Below are 27780 nucleotides of genomic sequence, written 5' to 3' on the forward strand. Positions count from 1 at the left end.
CAAAGTAACATTATCTAACAATATCAAGCTTATTTGGCCAGGTTAAATAGCTGTCTGCTGATGCAGGCTATTCGCACCATAGTGGATTGTTTATTTAATTTTACGTTAGCTTGTTGAGTAATTTATTTTCATAGGAATGATGCAAGACACCAGAAAATAGGAATTCTTTCGTAAACAAACAAAAACAATACCAAGACAAAAGGATTTATCGTCTACAATAATACAGCAATTGATCTTCTACATTACATTTCTGAAGTGTTTCTATTTCCAACATTCTCTCCACTAAAGCCAACCTGGGTGTCAGGGTCGTCCGTGCCCAAACTGATAGCTCCAAGTTTCACGGTGTTGGCAAGCTTGTCGATTGTGTTTGAGGCAGACTGGGCCGCTGTGGCCAGCTTTTCATGGCCCCCTCCAGCGCCCCCTACCAGCTGTTTGGTGTCCTCCACCAAAGCTTTTGCAGTGTGCAAGATTTGATCTCTACGCACAAAATCTTGTGACTTGATTGTGTGTCTCAGCTAAGGCTGTAAGATTCTATTTGAACAAGTTTTTTATTATCTCAGACATAACATTCTCCCACTTATAACAAACGCAATCACTTGAAAGCTGAAGCAGAGGATGAATGCTGTGACAAGTGAAATGTCCATTAAAATGAAGATGATTGTCATAACGTGGTGAGTGTTACTTGAAAAAATGAGAACAGAGATTAACTTTGAGATGTCATCATTTGCAACAAAGATGATGAATGTAAATTGTTAGCCACGCCTGTGCTAAGGTGATCAAGTGTGTAAAATGCGACCACACACATCGGAATAAAATACTTAATTCTGCGAGAAATTACCAACCTGTACTCGGCAAACGTCTCTCCATCAGACTCAGTGTTCAAAGCTCCGGACGATACAAACATGAGGGTAGTGTCGAGATCCCCAATGATCCCTTGGACGTGGGTGTGCGCGTTGATGCACGCCTGGGTTCCTCTTCCTCCTTGTTGTAGAGATGACATCACATAGGACACCTGGTGATGATAAAAATTGAAACCTCCATCTGGTTTCTCCAACCGGGGAAAGCGGGCGGCTCAAAGGCATAACCTGGCAAGTTTTATTGGTTGATACGCTTTGCCAAACAACTTTACAAATATGACTAGCGACCAATTAAAAGCAAGCCCAACAACCACTAGAGGTTGGTAATACATAGGCTACAGGTTTTGGGTTTGATCAGACACGTGTGTTAAATCTCTAATAACTGAATTATCAGACCAAGCGTTTTGTTGGATGGTATTAAGCTACGGCTAGATTGCTCGTAACAATATCAACCAAACTCACACATGATAATTGGAAACTATTATTAGTATATTATTGAATTTGGTAGGCTGCATATCCGAGTGGTGAGAGCACCGGAACGGCACTCGAAAGGGCGCTGGTTCGACACCGCTCAAGAGCATGCGTTTGTGTCTTTGGCAAGACACTTAATGACACGCCTGAAGGTGGACACAAAGATTGGCTCCCTTACCTTCCGTCTACTTTATCTAAATCTTCAACCACCGGGTGTAAGCCTGGATACGACAAAAAAGATAATAATTGGAATAGTTGGTGAACTTTACCACTACATGAGAAGCACATATTTGAAAGATACGCGTTGAACACGATCAAACATTTTCTTACTTTCTCCTTTACGTTTCTTCCTGCATCGTTCAAACCTTTCTTTGCATGGATGTCCCTCGGATCTCCCTGGACCTGCCCAGATGCGTTGATAAGCTCCTCACAGGCTCCTCCTAAGTCCTGGATGCTCTTCTTGATGTGGTTACTGACCTGGAAGACAGTATCAAAATTAGACTATCGCCAGTTTGTCGTTTGTTTGTTGTACATCATGAGAAATTGCTGAAAAATTAGGAAGCCATTTTTTCTATTTACATCCCGATAAGTTACCAAGTTCGCAAGACACAACTACTTGCTCTCAGTGAGTGTCGTACTGACGGCCACCAGTACACAAGTTCGAATGATGCTGCTCTTAACAATAAGATTTCGTATTCACAAGCTATATTATTGTAAAGGTTGCACTCATATAATTGATGTTTGTCAGTTAGGAAACAACGAAACGACAAGACGAAGTGTCCATGATTCAAGGCCCGGCAAGTGCGCTTGAGCAACGTATTTTTTAGGACAGCTCTCCATTCAATAGAATCTTGTAAATGGAATAATATGTAAGCGACAAATTTCACAAGTTTCAAAAAAAAATCTAAGATAGGCCTACCAATATCAAGCATAGGACAACAGTTTCTCTGAAAAGTAAATATCCTACAATTTCACGAGGAGCTATCAGCCAGCGGCGAACTATCAAGTAACCAAGTTTTGATATTGGCTAAACATAAAGACTTACTTCGTCTGAGTCGGCCAGTGCCATGGCATATGCCCCATCTGTGGACAGGGCGGTATATTCCTGGGCCACTTTCTTAGCGAGGCCGCCAAGCTCTTCAGGCCTGTTGTTCATCGCCATCCCCATATCGCTACTGGCCACCACGATCGCGCGACATTTATCGACGATGTTGGTCTGATAATGCGCGAATGTATCGCCCTCTTCTGGGTGGACTTTCTTGTTCAACGTCTAAAGAATTTATTGGAATGTTGAAATAACGTTGCGTAGGTTTGTACATACACAAGATGGCCATGAGGAGCCGTTCAAATTTGCTTGGGAATCCTGTTGGAGATTTTCTGCTCTAGAAGAGTGGGGAAGCTAACTCGTTTGGCTTTTCAATTCATTCTTGGTCTGTGTATTTTAATGATAACCATGTTTAGATACTTTGAATTATTTCAAGATTTTTTTACATCTTTTAGAACTCAAATACACAGCCAAGTACAGAATCCTTTACTAGACACAACTCCGAAGATCTACGAGAATTGAATGAAAATCGACAAATGTGGAGACTTTTGATTGACGCAATTTTAGACCTAGCTAGTGTGAAGTAAGTTACTATTTTGAACATCACATTATTGGTCGGTTGTTCCTTGATTTCTAATTTATAGTATAGCTTTGGTAGAGAGGTACTTTTTAAAAACCATAGACAGACAATCGATAACAACTTAATAACATTGAATTGCATAATTCAAAATTAAATCAAAATTCCCAAAATCAAAGTTTCCAAACACCGATTCATGTAGTTTGGAATCACTGCTTGATCCAAAACCAAAACAATTAATAATTGTTACGCAACAGCCAGTTTTATTATTATTCGAAGTACAAGGGAGAACAGGTGATATTGTTTAGTTAATTTACTTCTGTTGCCACGGCAACGGAATCGACAAGGCCGCTCATGAGCGCTTCCGGTGCCTCTTGTACAGACTTAAGAAGATCATCTATCGCTTCCTTGGTAGCGCCAGAGGCTTCGTTGATTGCAGCGTGGGCGCTGTCAGCCTGGACGGAGAATGGTCAATTTTTATTGTAGGCAGCGCATGGAAACAGTTACAAAAAAATTATTTACTGAAATTAAAAAGTAAAATGTTCGCTCATGAAAATAAACTAAAGCATTAAAATTAAAGCAACTACACAGACTTCTGATGCTAATTTCGACCGATATTTTTTAAATGCACAGAACTTAAAAATTGAAGACAACGTAGAAGCGAACTGTCTGTTGAGACTCAATCATGACCTTACCTTGGGGTTTCCCCCTCCTTCTTTGGCTGCGTACATGAGTTGAAGCGCTGACTCCGCCAATGTCTTGCTGTAGTCCAGGATGTCCATCTGCCTTTGGTGGTTGACGGAGTGAGATGCGGCACCGATGGTCGCGTTGGCCAGAGGCTCAAAATAGTTCGCCATCTGGGTTACCTGAAAAAGTGGGGAAAAGTTGTTTCACTGGAGAAAACAATCCCAGATATAGCACCAGAAGCTTTCATAGTTTTTGACAGACTTGCAAAACGTTAAAACTCTGAATACTAGTGGCTAAGTGTCTCATACAAAAGCTACCATCAATGGGTTACATGAAACAAATTAATTTTCAGAACATTTGTGACATTTTTGTGATAACTTTACTTCTTGTGTCTTAGTTTTGGGTTGCGTAAACTTACTTGTCGACCAAGATGGGCCGCATCTCCTTTGGCCGCATCAGCTAGGGGGTCAACGCATGTGCTTATCTGGTTCACCGTGTCAACCACCTGCAATGTAAGTTTAATGTAAAATTTGTGACTATATTTTTTGAACTTCTGCGGCTCGAAAACAACTAAAGTATAAATTTGCTCATTTTAGTTGTGATTGAAATTTGTTTGACAATTAAGACTCACCATCGATTGGAATCCATTGAGTGTGTTGTCATCCCTGGGAGGCAGGGCCTGGTCCATGGCCGATAGTGACGCGTCGTTTAATTGTTTTATCGATTCGTTTATGACGTCAATTGCCTGATCACATTCCTTCTGTCCTGGTGCATTGTCTCTGTTGAAGATTTCGATTTTAAGATGAAAGCAACGACCACATACACAGTTGAAACGTTATTTTATTAAGTAGAAACTTTAAACTGCCAACCACAGTGGCTGGGCCTGCGTTAGTGGTTCAAAATTTCTTCAAGTGTAGGAAACTAGAATACAAGTATGGGAAAGGTTTGTGATTTTGAAAATTAATAACCGGAACTTACTTCATGTTAGCAACCAGCTTCTTTATCGAGTCCGACACAACACGTGAGTGGCACGCCATCACTTGCCATGTGGGTGGATCTTTAGGTTGGTGGGCCAACTTTCGCGCGGTCTTTATTAGAGCACTGGAACTCACCAACATCTGCTTGCCAGACTCGATAAGCGGCTTCTGGGCGTTGCGTGCCTTCATAGAGGAAAAGCATCTCATCATAAATGACCCAGACAGAAAATTTCTTCATTTTTACATTTATTTTGTCAATTTTGCTTTTTATTCTTACGTTGAATTAATGTAAAAGTGATGGATTTCTTTGTCCGGAGACTGGTGTGTCAAATCTACTGCATCTGGTGGTGTTGCAACAATTCAGCCGCGCGGTTAAATTTAAAACAACTGGGCAGCTGTAGTCTTAAATATAAATCATCATTAAAATAACGGAAAAGTTTTAATGACAGTCTTAAGATTCATTAGAATTTAAAGCGTCGCATAAACCGCAAGTCCAGCATAAACGAACGAGATCAACTCAAATTGCTCGCGGACTTGTTGAATCGTAGACCTACCTAACTTTTCAAAAACCTTTATAATTAATCGAACCATGTAAAAGAAAAACACCTGTTGGGTGTAAAAGCAAGAATTTGTTGGGAAAAAGATGAGCTCGAATAATCCAAACAATATAAAAGAGTTTGCTATATTTACCCCTTCATTTTCTTTGAACATAAATGAAATCAAATTTTTTAAATATTTTGAGGTTGAAACTTTGTTTCACAACTGTGATAATGTGACGTCATAATGTCATCTCAACTAACTTACGTCATCGCTAATTTTGGCGGGAACACTCGCAAACTCTGGGTTGGAGGCGAAGGTGGTGAGGTTCTCTACTGCCTCTATCAGGGGTTTGGTGGCCTGAGCGCATGTAGCTCTGTTCTCCTCTGAAAAGTCGCCATCTAGTGCCTATGACGTAATAATGTGGTTGAAATAGACGAAAGAAAGCTTTACAATTCAAAAATGTGTCTATACGTCAAATCATATTCAAAAGAAAAATTCTTCTAATTGCCAGTTGATATGTTTTGATTCAAAACACCATTTTTTCTTTTGCTAGGGCAGTTTTAACGATTATGAAGGCACAATGTGAGTTTATTTCAACGTTTTGTCAACCACATATGATTGACTTCCTCAGGGTGTTGCACATCTTGAGAGTAATTAGATGTACCAGAAGCCAAATGTACCAGAAGTCAAATGTACCAGAAGCCAAATGTACCAGAAGCCAAATGTACCAGAAGCCAAATGTACCAGAAGCCAAATGTACCAGAAGCCAAATGTACCAGAAGTCAAATGTAGCAGAAGTTAAATGTAGCTTAAATAACACCACTGGACAAATTCTTGAAGCAAAACATAAGCAAAAATAAAATGTTTTACTTTTCTTTTACATTCGTTAGCCCATCAAGTTGTAGTTTGTCTCTTCGTCTCTGAAAACTGAAAATTACATACTTTATTGGTATTTCCATCGTCTCACATTATTTTTGCATATGATTATTACCAAACAATTGCTTACCTTGATGTTCCGCACGAGATTGGCGGTAGAGTGGGCCACTTCTTTGGCTGATTGTACAAAGTGTCGCCTAGCAACCGCGTTGCTAGTCTTATTCGAAGCGTCGCGGCAAACATTGCACAGCGCTGACGTGTTCTTTGCTACTATGGTAGCAGCGGAAACCACCTTCAAACATCAGCAAGTTGAACTGAGGAATGCTACTTTGGCGCAATGGCATCAAAAGCTACACGACAAAATACGACTTGAACTAACAATTTATTGAATTCCAGTAACAAAAAAAAAGCACTAAATATTGACATTTTCTGAATGTAGCCCACCTCTGGTTGGTTGCTTGATGGGTCAATGAGGCTCCGACATGCCATCTGTATCGCCTGATTGGCCCTGGCAAACTGCGCCTGGTCCACAAGGCCCGGTGTTCCAGCCTCGCTCTTCGGGTCCCCTATCCCTACAAGGTATGCGGCCTGAAAGGAGAGATAGAGTGTTAAGTATGGGCCAGAGTTTGAAAATAAATAACGAAAGTTATTTGGTCAACAAGGAGACCTACACTGGAGAGGAAATGTGTATGAAAGCACACTAACAATACACAACAACAACAATACAAATAACAAACTATAAAATGATGTCATAACAACCTATGTTATCACAAGAAAAACAATTGGACTGACCTGGGCAGCTGCTTCTGTGAGCCCGATCAGCGACTTCTGTGTAGCGACCACCGATTCAGCAAAGCGCTCTAGTTCTCCCTCGCGAGCGTTGTGAGTGATTCCGCTCATGGCCTCTCCAAGTGACTTGGAATTTCCCATGACGCTCTCCAGACAATCAAAGTAAGAGAACTCGTTGACAGGTTCATTTGGATTTTCCAGCATGTCCTTCACAGTCTGGATAGAAAGATAAATTGACATTCCATCGAAAACATTTTATCAATGCTGTGAAGCTTTTCAAAAATCTTTGAAAGATACTTGGAGGATTACAAATCCCACTGAAGCCAAAACAAGAGCAAATCGCGGCGATACGCTCTCCAGCAAAACAATTAATTGCATCAAGAGGAAATGTTTGTCATGAAAATTTATGTAAAGTGATAGAAATTGTCGCAATCAAAACATTGTTCATCTCTCAAAATAAGCAAAAAACTACTAGAACCCTCAATGGCGTGTCAGCTGCGAGGACTGCTGCATGTTGGGATGTAGCTGCCGAAGAAGACAACGAGGTACAGCCATAAACACAGGATTGGTAAAATCGGCGGTCATAAAAATAAATGAACGCAAATAATAAGAACCATTTTTTTTAACAAATTAAGTTCAAAACACTTGTTTTTACGAGCCTTGATCACATGACTATGCTACTATCTTGCTCTGCGGTGAACAACACGGCGCGGTTTCTAACAAGACGCTTGAACAATCCATCTACGTCATGAGACAGTATGAAGATCGCATTGAAAATAACAGTTCTTTATCGAGTAGCTTTGACTTAAACGGAAATCGGGAGAAAAAATATAATTCATCTGTACTGCAGATGTGACTGCTTCACGGGTGGTTATTATGATGTCATAACCGGTTTGTTTGTCATCAATCGATACAAGATCTCACCTCGAGCTGACGCAGGGCGTTGTCGCATTCCTTCTCGCCGGGTGCGGTTTGCGTGCAGTGTGTGATCAAGTTGTTGATGCTCTCAGTGAGAGCCCTGCAACACAATACCAACGTCATTTACCTCGAACAAAGAAATTACAACTGAGTTCATCAAAGAAAAAGACAGTTTACCACCAAAAGAATGAATGGAAACGCATTACACTATATCACAACAGGAAACCCTGGCAAAATTCCCATCCCCTGAAATTATCTAGGGCCAGGTCCAAAAGTATCTTCTAAATCTCTTGTCAACGACAATAGTGAATCACGAACAATATCTTACAAATTTTAACCTGGAAGTTATTAAAATTAAAATTATTTTTTTCCATTGACACCACGGATAATAGATCATCATTCCTGACATACATGACGCAGAAGAGGATGCTTAATAAAACGACAACACAGACACAATAGCCAACTACGTTGCCTATGCTAAATATTTGTTTGTCGTGTGAGCCTTTGAGGCCGAAGATTTATTCTTTTACCGTCCCAGATTTGCATCTATTCTTTTACCGTCCCAGGACTACACTGGAAGGCTAAAAAGCTAAAAAGCAGCCAGTCTTTGTTTTCATCATCCAAGACACGCAGACCTTCCACTCTGTTAGGTGGTTTGAATATGATAAAATTGTTGATGATGTAGTCTGCGGTCTGTTCCTCGGCACGACATTTACAGGAAAAGAAAGAGGCCATTTCCCATTGGTGCATGGTTGAGTGGAAAGTCCGACGCCCGTACGAATACGGTTAAGGTCCACTCACGCCTGTCCTTGTAGTGTTACGATGGCGGAACGTGTGTCGGCGTCGGGGATGAACAAATAGAGCCTGGTGATACTTAACGTCCATTCAGAACTCCATTTGTGATCCACCCAATTAGCCGCAGACGTGTCTCGTTCATCAGCTGAATATTACACAAAGCTACGCAACAATTCTTTTTGTCTGCACAATCACCTTGCGGCGGATGCTAGCTGGTTCTTCGCGTTGGGCGCTCCAGGATCGGCTGATAGAGCCTTGGCTGCTAGAAGGAGCTGACTAGATGCCAAAGAGACGCTCTTTAAGTTCCCCACCACCTGGCTCTGATCCTCCTTGTCCTGAAGAGGAATAAACAAAGAAACTTCAATACTTAGTTATTTACATTCACCAGCATTTCAATATTTGTATCTGGAATGTAAAATCCACTTCAGAAGCTCAATCCCTATTGTTTCATAACCATAGATACCCGCACCATTAGGTTGTAAGATGGTGCAAGAAGTCGTGACTTGAGCATAAGATTTTAACCCACAGTTTCAGTTGTAGGTGATTACTACTTTTCCACCCTTCGAGAGTGGAAATGCGAGAACTAGTTGGTGATTTTAAAGTTGTGCTAACAAGGAAAAAGGTTAAAAACTACCCATTAATCTCAAAGACATTGAATCCTTGACGCAGGGCCGGTTAGTGAAATTGGCAGTTTTCAATGTAATTAAAGTTTTTCTAACAATAAACTGTTCTACCAGACGACTACCTAACCACACACCGAGATTCAAATCACTGTCTATGGATCTTTCTTTTATGACATTTCTCTGACTAAACCTATCTTAACGTTTCCCTTAACTAAACCTGCATCACTTGGCACAACACAAATCGCAAAATCGGACTCGATCAATTGCACGAAATGACTTGTTTAAAACTGATACTTGAAGTCAGTCGCCCACCCTTGAGTGACCGGCTACATTGAGCCCAGCATCCAGTAGTTCAGTGAACTTGTCGTTGTACTCCTTGCTAGAGGCGGCCAGTTCCTCGGGGGTTCCTCTGCACGCCCCCACCAGATCGTTGGCCGCGATGTTGAGATCTTCGGCAGCTTTATTCAGTTGGGTTTGTGTTGTTTGAAAGTTTGACGGCGACACTGGAAGCTGAAATAAAACAATTTGCTTCAAAAGTGACTCAACAATCGTGTAATAAAATGATGTCACAAGAACGAATTATTATGGTAGTCATAATTTAAAAATGATACCGTAAAAACAACATAATTCAATGCAAAAGTGAGTGTCACAAATGACTTTTACCTCATTAGCAAGCAGTCGCTTGCAGCTTTCAGCAATATTCTTCAACGCTTCGTCCACGTCCTTCTGCCCAGGTAGGCAGTTGATGCAATTGGCCAGGGCTTGCGTTACACCCTTAGCCACCTGTGGAAAAGAATAGCGGGGTGGCATGAGACCACAAGGAAAATGAGGAAAGGTGCTTTCGAGATGAAAAATAATAATTAAGGAACATTATTGTGGAAAATATTGTGATTTTTCACAGTTTATTTGTTTCTGAATACAAACTTGCGCCTTTTGCGAGGAAAGCAATGTTTAAAAACAAACAACAGTTTGTACCAAGAACAAGATTAGAGTGACTTGAGAGATTATAACCAAACTTTAGATTGAAATTAAAAAAAAAATTCTTCTTTGGTAAGTTGTTCTCAGCCCATATGTGGTTGTTTTGTGAAGATGTGATGAAGTGATCTTAAAATTCTGACCTCAGCGAGACGATGTTTGTTCTCAGGATCATCCGGATTCTCCACAGCACGTTTCGCTTCCTGCATTAGCTGCACGGACTTATCCATCACATCTCTGCCTGCATCCAGAAGGTCTAGTTGGGAGGCCAGGTCAGGGAGGTTAGCCGATACTCCTCTAGCAGCCCCCACTAGAGTGCGCAATGCGTTGGCCGTATCTCGGGCCGCCATCCCAGTGTAATCCTCGTTCCCCTAAAGAAGATAAAACTAATAAATGGAACTGAAGTTTGGTTTTATAATATAATGTTTTTATATAGCGCGGTATCCATCACAGATTGCGTTGCTTCTCAACGCTTTACAAAGCAGACAGTGTCAATGCAGCAGTATAGAGGCGCAACTGAGTACATTATTACCCGAATCCATTCCATTGCTCAGTGCCAAGCAAGAATTAGATTCAGTATCACGTTTTAAAAGTCTTTGGTATGACCCGACAGGGCATCGAACCCATGCATACCGATTTATAGGCGGACACCAATATCAAACGTCACGTTCAGTCCTCACTAACAAGAGGCAAAGCCACATATATTTCAGGTTATTAAACATTGCAAAATGTTAATAATACCTAAATATCATCTTTAACATCAGGAGGTAACCTAGTAGCCCATAGTCGCCAGAGGAACACAAGTCACTTTAATCATCAAATGCCTGGTGAACAGTTTCACTCTGCTTTTTTTAAAGTAAAGTAACTTACAAGGAAGCCACTTTAACATGAAGAAATTCTGCCACATCCCGATGACTGCAATGACACCGCCAACCAAGCAGAACATTACAACTTACAACGTCACAAATAGACGGAACTTTAGAGTCAGATGACAACTGACCTGGGCCGCTGCGGTCAGGAGTTGGGACATGGATGCCCCGACAGTCTTCGAACTCGCCCCAAGTTCTTGCGCGCACGACTTCATTGTCTGGCCCGGCAGTGGTTGGAGTTTATCATTCTTAGCATCGTTGCAGTAATCTGCCAGTTGGTTGTCCAGACCACGGACTGTCTCTAGGGCTGCGTCCACCCCGCTGGCTCCACACAGCTCAGCAGCCTGCAATGAGGAAGATGTAATTTAAATCGATCTTCGTTTTCCCTTCTTTTCCACCAGGGAGTGTATCCTTCGACGCCATCTACCGAGAGTGTAGCTTGTGAACTGGATAACAAAACACCTCAATCGTTGTTTGATAACTTTAACTACCAATATGTTGTTAAATAACAAAATGAATTCCAAGCAGAAACCAGAAACACTGTCAAGCACAGACAATGACAACTTCTTTCCCAGGGCTTCATTGAGCTCTTGATTATGACTCATAATAACAATAATCGAATGAGAGATTGTTTGGTTTTGTATCTCATTGTCTTATGCCCGCTTCAAAGTCATCATTTTATCGTGCCAAGCAGGATCTTGATCCGATGTGGACGATCATTTCTTATACTTTAATAAATAAATTGAGTAACAGGGCATCCTTCGAATAGCAACGACGCATCCAGCAAACCCTCTCAAGGAATAGGATGCTTATTGCCTCTTGTGTCACCGTTCAAAAATATAGGGCATAATTTAACGATGGCGATATTAGATCAACCTTTTGTGCACTTTTCACTGTTTTTCTTGGTAGTTGAACAAAACCTATCACACAGAAGGGAACGAACTGGTAACTAACCTTAACAGCGGAGTTCTTCAGTTCCGCTATGGACAAGGCTAGTTTCTTGGAGCAGTTTGCCAGCTGAAGAGCTGTGGCCTGGTCATTTACCGTCGGAACTCCCGCTTTCGAAAAGCCCACCATTTTCGTACCGGGCTGTAATTAGGGTACAGAAAAGTTAAATAGGTGATTCTTGTTTGTGCAAACACAGTAAGCTTGAAACCAAAGGTTGAGATATTAAGTATCGCGGTGTTATTTCTATTGGCTGAACTACAAAGTTTTGGAAACATCTTTCTATCTATATCTATATAAGATAAGAATATAATATATAAGATAGAATATAAATCAAATATAGTTATTACTATCTGAAGCCTTTACAAATTGTTTCACCTAACGGATCATCAGAAGGTCTGAAAAAACATGCAACCAGTAAAGAATCGATAATTCTGAAAAGATATTAAATATTACAACTGTAATTTAATCTGCCAAAAAAAACCCTCTAAACCTGTACTTCCTGAGAAGATATTAAATATTACAGTTGTAATATTTAATATCTTTTCAGAATTATCGATTTTTTACTGGTTGCATGTTTTTTCAGACCTTCTGATGATCCGTTAGGTGAAACAATTTGTAAAGGCTTCAGATAGTAATAACTATATTTGATTTAATTCGCTCTGCTTTGCCTTTTTGCTTGGCATTGAGCACTTTTTGTAGTATTAATAGTTTTCATTGTTTTAAGATAGAATATAAGAATATAATAAAACAATGAAAACTATCAATACTACAAAAAAGTGCTCAATGCTAAGCAAAAAAGCAAAGCAGAGCAAATTAAATCAAATATAGTTATTACTATCTGAAGCCTTTACAAATTGTTTCACCTAACGGATCATCAGAAGGTCTTATTCAAATAGAATTCAAATAGATTCTATTTGAATAAGACCTTCTGATGATCCGTTAGGTGAAACAATTTGTAAAGGCTTCAGATAGTAATAACTATATTTGATTTAAGAATATAATATATATATAAACAATAGCCTGTTTCACCCTAAAAAGAAGGTCCTTATTCAAATGGAATATTTCATAATATAGAACATTATATATCGCGGATAAGAACTATTTTTCTTGCGCAATTGAACTCACAAATTACCTAATCGCCCAAAAAAACGTGGGCAAGCTTTTGTTATTACACAGATTGTCCCTGGATGTTTAAGTTCTACATCACACCTACCGGTACAAAGTTGTTTGCAGCAGTTATGAGGTTCTGCTGTGCGGTGGCGCTGTCGGGATCGTTTTGAACATGATGGATCCCATGGAGTAGCTTTGGAATATGATCTTGCTGCAGTGCCTGAGCGTTCACAGATTCGAATGAAAAGAAGAATTGATTTTGAACATAACATACTTGCTTGTATTTACTTTCTTAGAAGGCCTATCGCTTCTTCACACCAAAGGAGAAGTGCGTTTCATGAATTAAATAAATTTTAAAAAAATCAACTAATAACGCGGTATCTGTGGTATTTACGTCTTGAATTTGTGTTTGGTGGTTACGTTATCTGCTGCTTGATTAAAAAGCGCGATGCCTCTGGCACCGCAAGCAACCTTTTCTTTCAACTGCTTTGCCAGAGCGTCGGAGTCTTATGTTTGAAGCTATACGTTACAATAGAAGTTTGTGTTGTATGCTTACTACGTTACCTATTGCTATTAGTTTGTTTTTAGTTCTTATTGTATTGTGTTTCTGTATTTCAGTGAATAAAAGCCTCAATTGGGTTATTAAATGTTTCATCACAGTATCTTCATATTCGGCAATATGTGGGCCTCTCATGAAACCGTTTGGCCTACCTTCGCATGGGCCGTCAATTGGTGCTGGCCCGTCTTGTTTGTATTATGGGCTTCAGCGGCATTAGAAGCAGCGATCGTCTGTGTCGCAGCCACCGCGGCTTGTCTGGCTGCAGCCTCCAGTCTGTTAACAAGCTTCTTACGCAACGCGTTTGACGTCGCGACGTTCGTAGCCGCGCGAAGGTTCTCGGCTGCGTCTTTAAGATTTTGCTGCATCTGGGAGTCATGTGGGTTACTGGCGGCCCCCTGGAATAGAGTTCAAGATGGTCATAATAAGGATTCTGACAGTACAGAACCCGTTTATTTGTCATATAACACAAATTTAAGAATAATAAGAGATATGCCATAAACTGTTATGTGCCATATGACAAGGAGACAGTGCAAAGACCGGCTGATCATCAAATCAGCGGCCGTCTCATGATAAATTATAAAAATACCATACACATTAAATATACAGTAGTTTATAAACACACAGAACATACAAAAAATAAAAAAGACACAAAAATGAAAAAAAAAGAAATCACGATATCAATTGAAACACGTAATAAATAATGCATCCCTGCGAGATCAAGCAAATAGTATAATGTTAATTATATACAAAACAGTTACTATTTATTCAGTTTTATTACATCAAGAAGGTTTTACATGACAAAAACAACAACAAACTTTCTTTGCAAAAGATACATTTCAAACTCACGTAAAATTCTTATGCTTATCTTACTTATTTATTTACTTACTTACATACAAGTCATATGATGTACATGTACAGTACATTATGTACAATGTACATTCTTCTAATCTATGATAAGTATTTACAGCAAGCAAGAGAGTTAGACATATATGGTGTACAGGTTTCGCAGGCACTAACTATGGTGTAAAGTGCGTCATTTTTGCATTAATGTAAAAATTCTGTGATTGTATGTTGTCGCAATTGACCAAGGAATAAATTGCTATGGATACTCTGTTTTCAAGAGAGATGTTTTACCTTGGCAGCTTCCACCATCTTTCCTGTAGCATCCGCTAAGAGCTTGGCAGCGGCAAGCAATTTCTTACCAAGATCATCATCACCCTGTGCCTCAGCTTCCATCTTGAGCATGTTGACGAGGTCCGACGCCGTCTTTGTGAACAAACAAAAGGGTGTTGGTATCAAGACAATGGGATAGTGAGAGATTCACGTTGCATACGGTAGAGATCATATTTGTTTTGTACAATACGCTATACTGGTGGTAGTATTTTTTTGTACTCAGACTTACGCGCAGTAATTGAACATTTATCCTAAGCAGACGAGAAGATAAGAAAGCCTTCCTGACCACCGTCAAGCGTGTTATTAGCTTACAGGTCTTGTCAAAGAAACAACCGCGTGCTCTGGAGCGGTGTCAATGCTGCAGTGCAAGGCGCGATCGAACATAGTGGTAGGCTAGCAACGATTACAAGGCAGTAATGAAGATTGCGGACAAGAATGTTCTGGTCTTTTGAATCATCTAACATTGCAGCAACTGGAGCAATGCGTTGCATGACCACACAATGACGCTTCTACGTTGTCTTTATTAGAAAACTTTGACATTTTTATACTGAAGAGTTGATTGGTGGCACAGAACTTGAATATGGCGAGGAAAAGGTTTGTCATTATTACAGGATGACGTGTACTTACTTGACCCAACATACGGGCCTGCTTCACCATAACGGCCGCATCGCCCATACTGTTGCACAGTCTGTCTGTGGCATTGAGGATGGTCTCGCATTGCTCGTCGTATTTTCCTCCTTGCTGGTTAGAACCCTGAAACAAAGTGCTTGGTTGGTAATCAAGGAAAGCTAAAAAGTTATTTTCCTTAGACACTGCTTTAATTGAAGTGAGCGCATCACTTGGTGAAATATTGAAAAGCGTTTATTAAATTGTTGTGTAAAGCCTAGTTGACTCGTTACGAAAAAGCTTTCTATGAGCTCCTCCTCTAAGTTACTTTGTAATGTTACTGCCAAGATTGATAATAATATTTTCCAGGCTTTAATCAAAAAGCTAAATTGAGATGCAGTGTACCTGTATTTGATTATAACTTTTGTTGATCCTATGATTCTTTCGCGTGTTGTGTCACTTTACTGTTATGTTGTTACGGAATTGCACGATAAAATACCAATCATTCAATCAGTGGTTGCTTTCGATGTACAATAGCCAATAGGTATACAACAACTTCTGCTCTATTTTGTGATGTAGCTAGTGATGATAAGATCTGTCATCTGTTGCTCTGCGTCACATTCACATGGAAACGTCACTCTCATTGATGCCTGATTGCACAGGAAACCTAACGCTCGTGCGGGGACAGTTGAAACGCGCTCCCGTCCTTCTGAGTGTAAGGACAGGTTGACAGGACGGGTGTCGGCGTCAGGATGGACAAACAGAACCTAGCAGTGCTTGACTTCCATTCACATTTTCATTCACGGTTTATCGAAATTCAAACATTTTACCGATTACCTTGTCACTCATAGAAATAAATAACCTACGAGTATTAATGCGAGATTTAAATTGATGTGTGATTTCACAATTACCCATTTAATATGGTTGAGGAGATCGTTGAGTGCCTTCCCGACCGCATCGGCCGCGTCGTTGAGGGAGTTGAGAAGATCTTTGTCTCCTGTGGCCAGTTGAGTCGCCTCCAAACAGCCGTTTACGGCCTGCGACACTTCGTGGGCAGAATCAATCAACTGCTCTTGACAACTGGGGTTTTCTATGGTCGGCCCAACAACCTGCCAGAAAATACGTTTCATGTATGACCGAACAATCTTTAAAGTTAAGAGTTGTTTTGACAATCAACTTCTTGCAAATGAACTACATTTTAAGTATGCAGACCACCCGATGGAAATTTGATTGTCGAAGGTATGAATTCAGAGAAGCCAACATCTTCGTGTTTACTTCCAAGGTTTCGTGTCTTGCTAAGACGCAGTCGGATGCCTCTGCTAGCGTCGAGCCGACGACTTTCCAAGAGTCGAACTAACACTCTATAACTGCGCTGCAGCATTATGTGATAACAATAGAATAACGCATAGCCGTAAAAGTTATAAACGTTTGAGTGAGTTTCACTTGTAAGAATCGCGGTGGGATATTTATGAAGTTAGTTGTCCTGATGAAATGTTCAGGACACCTATTGCCAGTAAAAACGTTTATTTTTTTTAAATTGTCTCAAAACGCTATGCAATGCTTATGTAAAATACTTTCCCGATTCTCAAGGGTCGGAAAACAATCCTATTTCAATCACGGTCTCAGAAAAGGAAGAAAAAACAAAGAAAAGTGAGCCAGAAGCTTTCAAAAGACACCACAATTTGCAGATTAAAGTTTCAAAGAATTTACAAATGACGGAAACGTGTCAAGATACTAGTAAATATTTTTTTTTTGTCGTATCCAGGCTTACGCCCGGTGGTTGAAGATTTAGATTAAGTGGACGGGAAGGCAAGGAAGCCAGTCTTCCGCATGCCTTTAAGTGTCCTGCCACAGACACAGCCGCATGCTCTTGAGCGGTGTCGAACCGGCGCCCTTTCGATTGCCGTTCCAGTGTTCTCACCACTCGGCTATGCAGCCGACAGTAAATATTATTGATCGCTTTATAAAAGCAAAGAAATAAATTGAAGTCACTAACCTTTGTGCAAGCAACGAGCTGTGATGTGGTTAAGGCGCACTGGGTGGCGCTGTTGATCACTTGATTTTGAGCAGCTTCGTCGCTGGTTTCGCTTGCCACCGTCTTCGCTTGCCGTACGAGGGCGGTAGTCGCGTTAGCTACTTCTCTGGCCAAGTTCATGAGAATGTCCTGAAAGGAACAGAATCCTAAAAGTTTATAAGGCTGTTCTCGTTCAATGACCCACGTGTTAAACTGGCAACGAAAATACACAGAGGTCTAAACAAAGCGAACGTTTTCGGCTAGTCATATAGCCCTTTTCAAGCCTATAAGAAAAATACATTTTTAAAAGAAATGCTAAAGAATCATATAGTATCACAGCAAAAATGGTCAAATCTAAACATTTCAGGAACTGTCTCGCTCACACAAAATGATAACTGAAAATTACACAGCGAGACGAGTTCGAGACGAGCGAGACAGTTCCTCAAATGTTTAGATTTGACCATATTTTTGCTGTGATACTATATGATTCTTTAGCATTTCTTTTAAAAATGTATTTTTTTATAGGCTTGAAAAGGACTATATGACTAGCCGAAAACGTTCGCTTTTTGTTTTTTGTTTTTATAATGTTAAATGTAGTGTTGTTGCTAAGTTATGTCTGTTTATGGTTTAAAAGAGTTACCTCTCTACCCAAATTGTATAAACAAAGTTAATTCACTATCTGAAACCATCAAAAGTATACAAAGCTACTAACATTAAATTAAAACAAATACAGTTTCAGCTTGAAGACAAACCTTTATGCAACTCATGACTTCAAGAGATCCAGTCTGTGAGGTGATAGTCTAGATCAGTGGTTCTTAACCTTTTAACAGTGGGGGACCGGCAAAATTTTTAAAAAATGTTCGCGGACCGGCAACCAAAGATCGTAGAGAATAGAATGAATATTTGTAACGTTTTATTAACCAAAGTTGTCGTTGCGCACCATAATGCAAGGTTTTAGCATATGATTTGTATTCAGGACGAAAATTAGAATAAAACGGCAATCAAATCAACTCAAACAGAAAAATGTCAGTCCATTTCCATACAAAATCAATGTCAGTAGGAAATTTGCTACTGTTACGCTGCCAGTAGCCCATGTGAGGAAAACGAGATATCAAAGAAGTTTCTAAAACACCTAGCTCTGTTTCGGCATCCAGGCGATTTCTTTGCTTTGCAAAAGCCAGACATGAAAAAGAACTGTCGTTTCTAAATAGCTGGTTGAACAATTACCATCAAATCGATTGTTTTGAAAGTTAGGCACGAATTCGTTTGCAAGAGATAACCAGAAGTGTGACGATGATGTTTTTTGAATCTGGACTGCAAAGTAGAAGCATAACATATTGTAATTCAATCAGACTTTCTTTTTCATGAAGATTAAGGTCGCATGTGTTGACATCATCGATGCATGGATTGTTAATCCAAAAGTTTCCATGTCGAGGATCTTCATGTTACGCGAAATGAATCGTTAAAATTGTTAGCCAACTCTTTCAATTGTTGACTCACAACGCTCAGCACCTCTTTTTACTTTTTTCATCACTCCATTTCACCAGCATTTTCCACAGCAAATCGCCTTGTCTTCATTCCATTCTTTGAAAAACAAGATCTTTGCTTTCTCAAACTCCGGTTCTGGCAAATTTTCATTGCAGGCCTGACTTTATCACGGAACTTCAAACTTATCTAATTCCAAATTTTCGTCTCCAACGACTTTGAAATTTTTCAAAATCAAGGACAAAATTCCCGATTTGTTTATGTATTTTTGTGTTTCAAAACTTTTTGAAAACTATTATGCAATTTGTCACAAAAACATTATCAACGGCACAGAATTAGGTCATCAAAAAGTTCACCTTTATTATCAAACAATTTTACGAGGAGATATGTCAGTTTTACAGCTGTGCATGTTTCACAGTGCGATCACAATTTTACAATATGCTAATGACTCCACATTAAAATAAGCTTTGCAGAAAGTAAGATCTTTTGCGGACCGGCAAAAAAATTACGTGGACCGGCACCGGTCCGAGGACCGGCGGTTAAGAACCACTGGTCTAGATCACCTGGTCATGGTCACGTGGTCAGCCACGTTCACTCACCTGGAACTGGTCGTCAGCTGATCCATTGATGAACTTTAAAACATTACGAGTCGCGTCTCCGACTCTGGCGGCGGCGTCGAGAATGTTCTTCCTTGGTTCCTCGCTTCCCGGCTGGGCCATTCGCAGGAGATCGTTTATCGCTGCGGTCAGGTCCCTGGCCGCCTTAACATAGAAGGGGCATTGTTAGCCATAGCTTAAGCACGTGGAAATTTATTCGCTACCAGCGGAATTTTAACTTTAACTAAACATCTGTCCATAAGATGTTGAATTTATGTCAATCAATACGATAGAAACAAAGCCTGGTGGAACACAACATTGTCAAGACAATTGATGAAAAAGCCTCAAAACAACCCAACAACCTAAGTTGAGGAAAAACCAAAGCTAGACAACGGCTCGCTGGACTGTCAACCTCCGCAGAGAGAAGTGAAAACCTATGTGGACGCTGTTCATCCGTTTTGAAAATGCCCAACCTCAAAGCTACAAAGATTGCATTTCCAATGAAGGAAGGGACGCAGCCACAAGGGACTTGGGGGATAAATCGCCCTCTAAAAATTGTACCTTGCTCCTCCAAAAAAATATGCTTTCAATTCTATTACAGAACAATTTTAATGACATTATACTATAATATAATATTTATGAAACATCACTCAACATATTATGTTGAGTGACGTTTCATAAATATTCGCCCACATTCAGTAGCTATACTTTTTAAACAAAATCTTTGTTTCAAATGCAGTAGTTTCCCCGCTTATTAAGTCCAATTTGGTTCGGTCCGAAAATATGTCTGTTCATAGGAGTGGCAGAAATTTGTACTCGCTTAATAGGCCCACCCGCTTAATGGGCCCAAATCGTCCGGTCCCTAAATGGGCTTAATAAGCGGGTGGGCCTATTAATCGGGGGCTACTGCATTAAAATACTTGCTCCCAACAGTTGGTTTTGTACCATGTAATTGTCTTTCCAGCTAGTCACTGCCTGGAGGCGCAGGAACCTATTCTCACCTTCATGAGGTCATCCGAGTCACCAGCGTTGTCGATGAGCGCCGCCACAAGACGAAGACCGCGCGTCATGTCGTTCAAGTTCGAAGTTATTGTGGTCACAGCCGCTCCTATTGTGGTGTAGTTGATGCTTTCTGGGTCCCCTGAAGAATAACACGGTTGAAGAGAAGATGCTGTTTATTGAATGACACACGTCTACTCGAATGAGAGCTTTGCTTTAAATGGAAAAGACACTTGTTCGAAGCATTGACAGCAGCGTAGTTTGTACCCAGACAGCTGATATGTTGGCTGCGTTGCCGAGTGGTGAGAACGTCTGCGCGACGTTCGAAAGAACGTGGGTTCGACACCGCTCCAGAGCACGCGGCTGTGTCTCGGCAAAGACACTTAATGGCAAGCCAAACTAAGGGGAGCAGCTGACTCGAAGACTATATGTCACTTCGCTGCTTCCTGTCGTCTGTTGTATCGCATCTGTGATCGCAGTGTACTGTATGTTATCGCAATGGGTGCAAATAAAAGCATGATTATTATTATACCACTAGTGGTCAGCCGCAGGAGGCAACCAGCAGTGACGTCATAAGAGTGTTGGAACGAGATAACAAAACAACAAGTTTAACTATAAACAAGTTTCAATGAATTGAGATAAAAAAAATTCCTGGAACTATAATTCAAGTAGTAACATGGGCAGAAACCGTTTGGCTACTGGAACTTCAGCATGTGAGTTGATAGTTTCTTGACTTAATTGAGCTCTATTGAAATATCACTATATTGAAACCACAGTCAGTTTGTGGGGACGATATTGATATGGATTATGTCCAATTGACAATAAAGAAAAACATCTGGGAACTCATCTTTGGGAGGTCTTTCTCTAGCGTCTCCACAGAAACCTACCTGATGTTTTAGCGATGTACGCGGCGGTGGCGGCGTCTATAGCGGCCAGGTTCGATTGGATGTTATGGCGGCTTTCTTCAATCGTGTTCAGCTTCCATTGCTTAGCTGCCTGAATGAAATAATTTATGACAACTGACAAAGTTACTGAAGACCAAGAATATATCACAACATGCACTTGCTTGTGAGGTACGGTAACGACAAGATACGACAATATACACGCATCGCATGTGGTCTCATCGAAGTACGAGCTTAGCAAGAACAATGACTGGAAGACGCAGCTCGATGCTCGCTTGTCGTGAGGGGTGTTTCATTAATACGTGTTATTAAAAACGTAATAAAGTAACAACAATAGAGTAGCCCATTACGTTACATTTTCTCTCAGCTTTGTCCAAGCCTAGCTTTAGCAAGGACACGTCTCTTGCCATATATTCATTGCTTTATCAGAGCAACCCAGATTGTTAAAGTGTCTTACAGCGTCTGATCCAAGAGGGGGGAGGTTAGCCTTGCTTCCAAACCCTTCCTCTGCAGAACGACACGCGTTCATTCCGTGTTCGATATTCCCTACAAATCCTTGTTGGGCTGCAGTCTGAAAACAACCAAGTAACTTTCAATTCCTCTTATTACGCATATGGAAACAAGCCAAGTAAACCCCTTTAATTGTTGTAACCAGTATAATGTCTCTGTTTTCAAATTACAGAATTTCTAATCAATAAGATAAAATATTTAGAAAATTGTACACAAGATTTGTCGTTATGTCACAAAAGAGTAGATGATACTCACATGCAACATATTATGATGTCACAATCAGCTAACTATGACTAAGAGCGATCACATTTTTGTGCGCTCGAGGCTTACCAGCGGTTTTGCTCCATGAGAGAGGTTAGGGTCGGTGGTCACTTGGGTAGGGGGTTGCATAGCCCCCATGGAGTACCTGTCAGGGTTAGCGTTGGGGTTTCGTATCACCCCAGGCATGGCCAGCGACCCAGATTGGAAAGATCCAGCCGATCCTCCATGCATCGCCATTGTCTGGGCCCTACGTGGAAAAGGAGTAAATATTAACACCTTGTTTCATTGTTGGAATAAAATAAAAAAAAAAGAAAAAGGCTTCGTCATAGCATTATGACTAGGCAACTGTGTTCCGAAAGCTAGTGCAATCCGCTACTACCACAGCGAACTTGCAGCATCAGCCTGAAACAGGTCGTTTGGATCTACACTTGTGAAAAAAGGCTAAATTAATTTTGTATGAGAAAGATTCAAAATTTAAGACGATGCAGAACTGATTTTGCAAATGGCCAATGGAGAATTTCCAAGAGCGCCGTATAGTGGATTAGATGAGCTGTGAGCAACCAGCGTAGAAGCGTTTTCCCAAGGAACACCGAAGGTAACGGGGGGATATCGGACGCCAGACTAGGTCACTCAAACCATAAGCTACTTGTAAAGCATTCTGCTTATTTTCCCTGCAGTAAGAATAGGAACAATACTTAAGCGATGAAGTCGCGAATGTCAAAAAAATAAATAATGCTTTCAACAATACGGAGTTTGACACTTGGTGATGATAATGATAACTATCATCACCATCAACCAATTTTAGTTATACAAGCCACAATTAATCCACGTGTTGAGTAAGCGGACTGTCTGTCGAGAGCGCAGTTTTCCTCTTCACACCTCGTGATCTATTGGTTGGTAGGCTAGAGTCCATGGTCAGGGCTGCAAAGTTAAGCTTCAAAAAAGTCAAGTTCCTTTCAAAAAAGTTTTGGTTTACCTTGACCCACTTTGCTGCAAAGTTGACGCATCTGACTTACAAGGTCCATGTTGATCGTTTATCTCATACTTAGGCCACTTACTTGCGAGGAGAAACCACATCTTCCACCATCAAAGAGTCCTCATCCATATCACCGCCAAAGTTATCCTTAGCCTGCCTCTTCTTGAGGATAATGTCGATGTAGCCCGCGATGAGCTGCGCTATTTGTTCTCCTTCCGTGGTCTGTGCGCTATAGTAGCCATCCTTGTAGTCGCCAAAGTCCTGAGAAAATTAAGAACTTAGTTGGTGCAAGTCCAACACCAACCAAGAGAGATTGGTTTGAGACTTGTCAATGGCATGTTCCAAGTTTCAAATCGTGGTAGACACTCAGCCGTGTTTGGTATCATGTTTTACGTCATAGCCACAAAGTACGTCGACTTCTTTGTGACGCTTTTGAACAACTTGATCTCTTTAAAAGATAAAAAGTTCATCCTAAGTATAAAACATGGCGACCTAGGGTATAAAAACTTTTAAACTAGACGAAACTAAATTCAAGTCTGTCAGGTTTTTAATTCTGCTGACAATTTCAATTTTTTATCAAATTTTAAATCCCGTTTGTACTTATAGTGAATGCAACCAAACACTCACGAGTGTAAATGACTTTGGGGATGCTGCCCATCTCTTAACTGAGGTCAGGGGCCATTGTTGGAGGATGTCCTTGGTCCGTTCGTCCACGCGCATCACCGACTCTCTAGTGACACCCATCAGTCGAGGGACTAGCTTGTTACGACCTTTCATTTTCTCCTGAAAACGAAATCAAAGTGTTTTATTCTCAAAAATACACAAATAAAACAAACCGAACTTCAAATAGTTTAATTAGCAATCGCTTTCAATTAAACTTTCCACTATTTATCAAAACAACTTCTTAGTTTCTTCCGAGCTCTTTCTAGATGAAATTTTTTATTTGTAACCGAAACTCAATTTGAATCCAAAATTTACTAAACCCCGGTTTACTAATCCTTGACTTACTTCAATCTACCCATCCAGCAAACCATTCCTTATTTACATTGACTCGACGTATACAGACGCTAATAGTTTGCTGGCCGGGTAATGACAGCTGCTTAAGATCGGTGGCTATGTTTTGACAGGGAAAATGTTGCAATCCTGGTAACATGGAGCAGATTTTGGCGACCGATTGAGAGCTCTGGAAGTCTTTTATAAAGAAATTAAGATAAAAAATGCTGAAGATGATGAATCTAAATTTTAAATGTTTTGTGACAAATCTATTTAAAGGTTTGATAAAGAATGAAACAAGAAAACTATCTTCCGTTACTTTAACGAGAAAGAATGTAACTCCATAAGTCTTCAGATCACGACAATTCTTCGTGTATTTGACTTTGCTTTCAATCTCGTTCAAGTTCTCTAAAAGTTTGTGTTCTGCGAATATCTTCTTGTCAATGCCTCTGCTTTTCACATATTCCTTGGGAAGGTATTCCCTTAATCTGAAAGTTAAAGGAAACGTTAAAATAATAGTCCGCTCTGTTAGCTCAGTGGTTATGCTCCCGACTCAAGATCACGCGGCGCTGGTTCGACTCTCGGTGTGTGCGCTTGAGCAACGCATTTCAGGACTGCTCTCCATTCAGCGGCACCTAGTAACAACACTTCAGCAATCGGAAAACTTTACTCTGCCAATCTCGATAACCAGCCCTGCGTCAAGAGCCTCTTTATACACGTGTTCGAAACTGCCAGAAATAATACATCAAGGCTTTGTCATTCCGAGGAAAAAATATTGAAAACGACCAATATTTTTGAAGATTCTATAAGTCGTTACAATCATGAAAATGACCGCAGCTTACTAAAGGCATGGGTTAGATTCCAGGTCAAGTCATACCAAAGATATTCAAAACGATACCGATGGTAGTCTTTCTTGCCTAAGACGGTGAGGATAAGTCAAATAATAGTCGGAAATAACGGTACAAAAATTGAAAGTGCGTTTATCAAAATAAATGCATTGTACAGTATTTAAAACAACCGCCACAAGCCGATATTATCATATGTCTTCAAAGAACCTGTTAAACACGACCAATTTGTTCTATTCAAGTGAAAGTTTGCACTGCTTTCTCCACTCAAAGATTCAACGTTGACAGTTCTTCTCTCGTGTTGTCGCTATACATCAGAGCACCCGTCGGTTAGCCACTGACTGGTGTCATCGTCAAGGTAGCCTAGGCCTTTCATACCATGAGATGGACTGTACAGCGGGTAATTCTTGGTAATGTGGGCTGCCGTCTGCATTTCACCACACTCACAGGCAGCTCACAGGTAGCACTCTCTGCCAAGCCCCAACGCAACATGTCTGCACCATATCGTCTCACACTAGTGAGTAAATGGTTACGCCTTGATGAGGTAAGTCTAAAAAGGCCATGACCCAACCGGTTTTCAGACGGAGATCCGAATACTTGCCGAAGTGGAGATGTGCGAGACAATTGATTTAGTATACGTTCCATACACGATTGTTGCATTTGCACCTTAAGTCATAGAGTATTGTAGGGCAGAAAGGACAAGTACAGACTTTTGAAGTATTACCACGTGCAATAATAAACAGTGGAGAACTGACACTTACGGAGAGAAAACGTCTTCTACCGGTACTGAATAACAATTCTTTGGGCGTACTTTTTGACGCTATATGCAACCACGTTTTTAGCAATTGTATCTTTTTAATTTGCATCACATCAAACTTATCTTTATGTTCGTACAATATTCACCTTGCTGCCACTTTTGCACCTTAGCATCGCTGTTTTACGTCAGAAAGAAGACAATCGATAATGTTTCTAAAATCTTTACCATCACATGGATCTGGGATCGAACCCGGATCTCTGAGCACGATGACCACTCGGCCACTGAGCTGGTAAAGTTTTTGTGTCTATTACGTTCGTTCAGTTGTCGATTTGAAGACGAAACACGATTCAAATCCTAAACTGCCTTTCCACCAATCACAAGGCTTGTGTAGGCACGACGCTGCGCTGATTGATTGGCGTCACGTCACAATGATGGATCGCTCTGTGGCCAACATGCAGCAAGCCTGTAGTGACGTCGCACATATGCATCGAGTGCTGAAGACGCAAAATGCTTCAACAAGAGACGCCTTTCCTTGCTTTAACATACAGTGTAACATATCCGCAAGCAGTGACTGAAGGCTAGGGTGGCTCGTTTTTGAACTTTTTTTTTTAATTCTCTCGGGGTAGTAGGAAAATGGTGCCAATGAGTGAGAAAACGATCATGACAAAATTTGAGATTTGTAAAAAATTGTCTTCAGCCTCCTCATGGGGCCCAAAAATCGAAAAATGGGGTCAAAGACGCAATTTTTTTCAAAAATATTTTTAGTTTGGGTAGATACAATATTGTTTAGATATATCTAATTAGCCTAAGAAACAAAATTGAAGTCATTTGAACTATTCCTTCAGCTTCCTCACAGCTTCTGAAAATTTTCATCTTGCTGAAAACTTCGCATTTTTGTTTGTGGTTACATAACTACAAACTTCGTCAGTGACGTAAATTCAAATAAAGGACGTCACTTTCTCCTACCAAATTAACCCAGTTTCATTAAAAAATGACGCAACAGCTCAGAGCAGGTCTATAAAGAGAAATGCAATGACGTTTTATAGCTGGCAAAATGTCTCACGCAATTATATATCATGTAACCACCCACAAAAATGCAAAATTTTCAGCAAAATGGAAATTTTCAGAAGCTGTGAGGAAGCTGAAGGAATAGTTCAAATGACTCCAATTTTTTTTCTTAGGCTAATTAGATATATCTAAACAATATTGTATCTACCCAAACTAAAAATATTTTTGAAAAAAATTGCGTTTTTGACCCCATTTTTTGATTTTTGGGTCCCATGAGGAGGCTGAAGACAATTTTTTACAAATCTCAAATTTTGTCATGATCGTTTTCTCACTCATTGGCACCATTTCCCCACTACCCCGAGAGAATTTTAAAAAAAAGTTCAAAAACGAGCCACCCTACTGAAGGCTATGGCTAATTACTCAGTAATGTCAAAATATTGTCTGAAAATACAACCACAATATGAACGTGACGAAAAATGTACAAACTTAACATAGAAAGCTATTTTGTGCACAGGTTTAAGCTTTCTTAACACAGAACCCTTGAAAGTCAAAAACGTTTGATACGTTGCTTTTGCGTCAAAATAGTGTTTAATTTTATATCATTGTGATGCATGAAATTAAACCCTCTATCAAGCCCTAACTCGAATCAGCGTTGCTTCAAAACCAAATAGCCGTTTGTTACATCACATTTGGTTAAAAGGTAAAGGTGGTCCCATACTTGATTTAAGTCTCGGGTATAAGAAGATAAGGTTCTCATTGTACTAAGCCTTCGGCACTAAGGAGAGTAGGGTGGCCAGTTCCTTTCTCTCGGCCGCCTTTCCAGCAGCAATTATGCCCACCCAATTTATTACACCCTAGGTAAAGGTGAGCGGTGTTTTCAACAACCAGCTGAAGCCGGTAGTCGAAACAGGTTTGCATAATTGGAAAGAAAACGCCTTATTTGTTACGCCATCCAACCGCCAAATCTAGTTGCCATTCACTAAAATAAAAATAAAAGCCTCAAGTTATTTGTCTGAACAGCACTTCTATTCCAAACTTT

General features: G+C 40.3%; 1 protein-coding gene across 1 annotated transcript in view; it reads right to left on the reverse strand.

The window, feature by feature from the left end:
- The window catches only part of LOC145771767 (talin-2-like), a 45124-nt gene that overhangs the window by 8606 nt on the left and 8738 nt on the right, over positions 1-27780 (reverse strand). Inside the window, exons 9-42 of the mRNA XM_082583499.1 lie at positions 24451-24619; positions 23766-23921; positions 23221-23399; positions 22232-22409; positions 21849-21962; positions 21377-21485; positions 20492-20631; positions 19494-19655; positions 17392-17559; positions 16307-16504; positions 15417-15542; positions 14751-14882; positions 13769-14011; positions 13161-13277; positions 11954-12088; positions 11131-11343; positions 10274-10501; positions 9819-9938; positions 9468-9665; positions 8728-8867; positions 7744-7837; positions 6823-7035; positions 6475-6618; positions 6161-6322; positions 5419-5559; positions 4616-4797; positions 4269-4416; positions 4056-4142; positions 3646-3816; positions 3268-3405; positions 2374-2598; positions 1659-1805; positions 843-1012; positions 294-477 (exon numbers count right to left, since the gene is read on the reverse strand). Coding sequence (XP_082439625.1) covers positions 294-477; positions 843-1012; positions 1659-1805; positions 2374-2598; positions 3268-3405; positions 3646-3816; positions 4056-4142; positions 4269-4416; positions 4616-4797; positions 5419-5559; positions 6161-6322; positions 6475-6618; positions 6823-7035; positions 7744-7837; positions 8728-8867; positions 9468-9665; positions 9819-9938; positions 10274-10501; positions 11131-11343; positions 11954-12088; positions 13161-13277; positions 13769-14011; positions 14751-14882; positions 15417-15542; positions 16307-16504; positions 17392-17559; positions 19494-19655; positions 20492-20631; positions 21377-21485; positions 21849-21962; positions 22232-22409; positions 23221-23399; positions 23766-23921; positions 24451-24619 — 5431 coding nt within the window. The remainder of the gene's footprint in view (positions 1-293; positions 478-842; positions 1013-1658; positions 1806-2373; positions 2599-3267; positions 3406-3645; positions 3817-4055; positions 4143-4268; positions 4417-4615; positions 4798-5418; positions 5560-6160; positions 6323-6474; positions 6619-6822; positions 7036-7743; positions 7838-8727; positions 8868-9467; positions 9666-9818; positions 9939-10273; positions 10502-11130; positions 11344-11953; positions 12089-13160; positions 13278-13768; positions 14012-14750; positions 14883-15416; positions 15543-16306; positions 16505-17391; positions 17560-19493; positions 19656-20491; positions 20632-21376; positions 21486-21848; positions 21963-22231; positions 22410-23220; positions 23400-23765; positions 23922-24450; positions 24620-27780) is intronic.

Source organism: Aplidium turbinatum, chromosome 6, assembly GCF_918807975.1.
Source record: "Aplidium turbinatum chromosome 6, kaAplTurb1.1, whole genome shotgun sequence".
Taxonomy (NCBI): Eukaryota; Metazoa; Chordata; class Ascidiacea; order Aplousobranchia; family Polyclinidae; genus Aplidium; species Aplidium turbinatum.